A 4,399-nucleotide genomic window follows, 5' to 3' on the forward strand; every position below is an offset into this window, starting at 1 on the left:
AAAAACAACCCCCCCCCCCCCCCCCCCGAAATGTCCATGTATAGATCCCCCCAGACCTATGGAATCATTTGGGGTTGGGATCCAGCCATCTGTTTTATTTTTTTTTTAATATATTTTATTGATTTTTTACAGAGAAGGAGGGAGAGGGATAGAGAGTTAGAAACATCGATCAGCTGCCTCCTGCACACCCCCTACTAGGTATGTGCCTGCAACCAAGGTACATGCCCTTGACTGGAATCGAACCTGGGACCCTTGAGTCCGCAGGCCGACACTCTATCCACTGAGCCAAACCGGTTAGGGCAGTTATCTGTGTTTTAAAGGGCCCTCCAAGTGATGGTGATGCGCGGCCAGTTTGAGGACTGATTGATTACCTTCGGGACCCTGGGGCCTGGTTCTCCCCCCGGGCGCACATGGGAATCACCTGGCAGCCTCGGGGCTCTGGGTGCCCCAGCCATACCCGGACCAGCTCCTGGGAACCTCTGAGAGAGCAGGCTGGGCCTGAGTGTGTGAGAGCCCCCAGGTCATTCCACGGGCAGCCAGGATGGGGAACCGCTGCCTTGGGAGTCCCGGTCAGGGCTGAGATGTGAAGAACTGGCCGCCTCTGACATGTAACAGGAATAACACGCCGTGACATCAGCTGAGGCTGATTTGTGCTCTGACACTTCAGTCCTCTCAGCAGTCCCACGTGGGGAGCTCTGTGATGATCACTCATTCAGGTGAGTAAGTGGAGGCTCAGAGAAGTTAATAACCCGCCCAAGGCCGCACAGCTTCTGAGGGGTGATGCAGCTGGAGGTGAGATGGGCAGCCTTGCTCCAAATCCCTCCTCACTCTGCCCCCCCTCCCCCGCATGGTTTCCTCGTTTCCTGTCACCCCACCTTGGGGCCTGGGAAGGGGGACCCAGAAAGCCCGGTGTGGGGGGGCATCTCTATGTCTGATTTCCATTGTTTTCTCTTTGGTTACAGTTCGGGGAGGCTGGCCAGTCCACATAAAGGCTGGTTTGGTGACAAAACTCCAGTTTTCTGGGGAGCGGGGGTCCCTCCCAGAAACTCCCTTGGATTGAAAGTAGTATTGAAAGCCCTGGTACCGTCTCAGGTTGCTCAAGGGTCCTCCCACCGCCACGGCCTTGCTGGAAGCTCATGCTGGGGACGCCGGGGACAGGAGGGACAAACAGAATTAGCAGGCGGAGGGGGGACAGGTAGGTTTGCCTACAGCCTGAGTCCCCTCCCTGCTCCCAGCTCCGTTCACCTTCCAGCATCCCAATCAGCCCAGGGCCCGTGGTAAGGAGGCCCACATTCCCCAAGATGGGCAGTAGCCACGGACAGACAGCCCCAGTGCCACCACCAACCTGGCACCGAGTGCTCACCAGCTATCCCCCTGCCGCCTCCAAAGCCCAGCCCTCCAACTGGCATTCAAAGCCCATGGGGGCTCCTTCTTGCCAGGCTGTGAGCTGTGAACCACACCAGGGCAGGGGGGCTCTTAGCTTCACAGCCAGCGGCACCCACACGACCACTTCCGGGGCAGCTGGGAGAGGCCGCATGGGCTGGGAAAGGCCGCTTCGTTCTTCAGTTCCAAGGGGAAAAACGGAGCCACTCGGGCCAGGCTGCAGCTACAGGCAGGAGGCCAGAGCTGCCCTTCAGAGCCCCTCCTTGCAATTTCCTGTTCTCCTGCTTCAGTGAAGTGGGGGGAGTGGGGGTCGGGGTGGGAGGACACAAACACAGAGAGGTGTCCCCCGGCTCCCACGGACCTAAGCAACCCCATCTCCCCCAACTGTAACTACCGGGCACCCCACACGACCACACACCCCACCTTGCACCGGCCTGTTCCAATTGCAACCTTCCCAGGTGTTCACGGGGCTTGAACAAAACAGATTCCTGTGCCCTGGCTGGTGCACTCAGTGGTTAGAGCCCTGGCCCGCCCACCAAAGGGTCATGGGTTTGATTCTTGGTCAAGGGCATGTACCTGGGTTGTGGGTTCGATCCCCACCCCCGGTCAGGGCACACACGGGAGGCAAACAGCTGATGTGTGTCTCTCACACTGATGTTTCTCTCTCTCCCTGACCCTCCCTCTGAAGAGCAATGGGAAAAATAGCCCCATCTGAGGGTTAACAACAAGCAGATTCCTGGGCCCTGGCCCGGTGGCTCAGTTTTGGTTGGAGTGTCGCCCCATCCAAAAGGTTGCATGTTCAATCCCTGGTCGGGGTGCATACAGGAGCAACTGATTGATGTTTCTCTCTCACATCTAGGTCTCCCCCGCCCCCCCCCACTTCCTCTCTCTCTAAAATCTATAAAAACATGTCCTAGGGCAGTGATGGCGAACCTTTTGAGCTCGGCGTGTCAGCATTTTGAAAAACCCTAACTTAACTCTGGTGCCGTGTCGCATATAGAAATTTTTTGATATTTGCAACCATAGTAAAACAAAGACTTATATTTGTTATATTATTCTATCTATTTAAATGCCATTTAATAAAGAAAAATCAACCAAAAAAATGAGTTTGTGTGTCACCTCTGACATGCATGTCATAGGTTCGCCATCACTGTCCTAGGGTGAGGATTTACCGTAAAAAAACACACATACAGCCCTAACTGTTTTGGCTCAGTGGGTAGAGCGTCAGCCTGCGCCTGCGGACTGAAGGGTCCCAGGTTCGATTCCGGTCAAGGGCATGTACCTTGGTTGCGGGCATATCCCCAGTAGAGGGTGTGCAGGAGGCAGCTGATCAATGTTTCTCTCTCATTGATGTTTCTAACTCTCTATCCCTCTCCCTTCCTCTCTGTAAAAAAAATCAATAAAAAATATTTTAAAAAAGAAAAAACACACATACAGTTCCTTGGCCTCACAGGCAGCCCTAGCAAACACAGCATTTGGACACACTTCCCGGTGAGTCTCCCGTCCCTCGTAAAGCGCATGAAGCGTGTAAAGTGCATGAAGCGTATATACACTGCAGGCCCTGGACCCGTGGAGCCGGCAGAACCCAGAGGTGCGGGATGGCAAGCAAAGTGACATAAACGCAGGTCGCCATCCCGGAGGGTGGACAAGGGCGTGACAAAATCACCCCCGGGGGGGGGGGCAGTCTTTAGCTGCCAAGTCCAAAGCCAGGCAACAAGTTTGTAAACATTTTTATTTACATGTTGTAGGTTCCAGGAGGCCGGCACCGTGAGGTGTGCAGGGGGAGGAAGCACGGAAAGGGGGAGGAGGGAATTTCTCTCCGCCTCGCTCCCGGCTTCAAGCTGAGCACCCAGGGTTGCATCTGAGGAAGTTAATGCAACCCCATTGCACCGGTTTCTTTCCTTACATTCCTTGGGTTACTAGAGAGTCTGTATTTTTTTTAAAAAAAAAAAATCAATGCACGAAAGATAACATTTTAACAAGAAAAGGGGTGTTAGGTGGAGATGTGAGGGGTGCTGCTGGCCCTCGCTCCACCTCCAGCTCCACCTCCTTGTTCACCTGTGGAGGCAGAAACAGCATCTCTGTCCAAGTGCGGGGGAGGGGGCGCCCTGAGTGGCCGATAAGGTGGCAGGTGGCAGGGGCTCTCTGGCTTCCGTGCCCACCTCACAGCAGGTCCTCTTGCTCTTCCGGCTCCGCTTCTGCTCTGGCCTCGGCCCTCAGCACCCTGAGGCCCCCCGCCTCGCCTGCCCTGGGGACTCTCTTGGGCAGGGTTGGCAACCGGGGAGTGTGCCAGAAGGCTCTTTGGCGCTTGCGAAACCACGAAAAGCGCCCAGGGGTCTGGAACCTCACTGTCTTGACTTGTTTCCGGGCCCTAGCTCCTGGGGTCGCTCCTGTGGCTCCCGGGGCAGCTAAGGTGGCAGTTTCGGCTGAAGCCTCTGCCCTCTGGCCAGCTCTGGCCTCGGCCCCATCAGATGCAGCCTCTGCTCCCTGGACAACTGGGGCCCCGGCCCTCTGATCACCCACAGACTCTGCCCCCTGATCAGCTGCAGCCTCTGCTCTCTGATCAGCTGCAGCCTCCGCCCTCTGATCAGCTGCAGCCTCCACTCTCAGATTACCCACAGCCTCCACCCTCTGATCAGCTGCAGCCTCCACTCTCTGATTACCCACAGCCTCCACCCTCTGGTCAGCTGCAGCCTCCGCCCCCTGAGCCGTGGATGCTGCTTCCTCCCTCCTGAGCAGCCTAAACGAGGCCCACTTAATCTTGGGCCTCCATCGCCGTGGGGGGGCCTCGGGCACCAGCCCACCTCCTGCGCTCCCCACGTGGTCCCCCTGATGGGCGCTACATGGCACCTCATCCCTCCCCACCCTGACAGAGGCCTGCTGGGCCTCACCCACTCCGGGGCCGGACCTGGGCGCCCAGCCCTTCACCCTGCGCTTCAGCCTCCCCCAGGACACCTGGCTGACGTACTCCCGCCACCTGTCCCCCTTGGACGGCTGCAGCCCCGGGCCATCCTCA

The 4,399-nt window shown here is 57.1% G+C and overlaps 1 protein-coding gene across 1 annotated transcript in view; it reads right to left on the reverse strand.

Annotated features, from left to right (window-relative positions):
* Positions 1–3,332: 3,332 nt before the first annotated feature.
* CCDC8 (coiled-coil domain containing 8) overlaps positions 3,333–4,399 on the reverse strand; it is a 2,181-nt gene continuing 1,114 nt past the window's right edge. Inside the window, exon 2 of the mRNA XM_014548176.1 lies at positions 3,333–4,395. Coding sequence (XP_014403662.1) covers positions 3,547–4,395 — 849 coding nt within the window. The 3' untranslated portion in view covers positions 3,333–3,546. The remainder of the gene's footprint in view (positions 4,396–4,399) is intronic.

Source organism: Myotis brandtii, unplaced genomic scaffold, assembly GCF_000412655.1.
Source record: "Myotis brandtii unplaced genomic scaffold, ASM41265v1 scaffold114, whole genome shotgun sequence".
In the NCBI taxonomy this organism is placed as follows: Eukaryota; Metazoa; Chordata; class Mammalia; order Chiroptera; family Vespertilionidae; genus Myotis; species Myotis brandtii.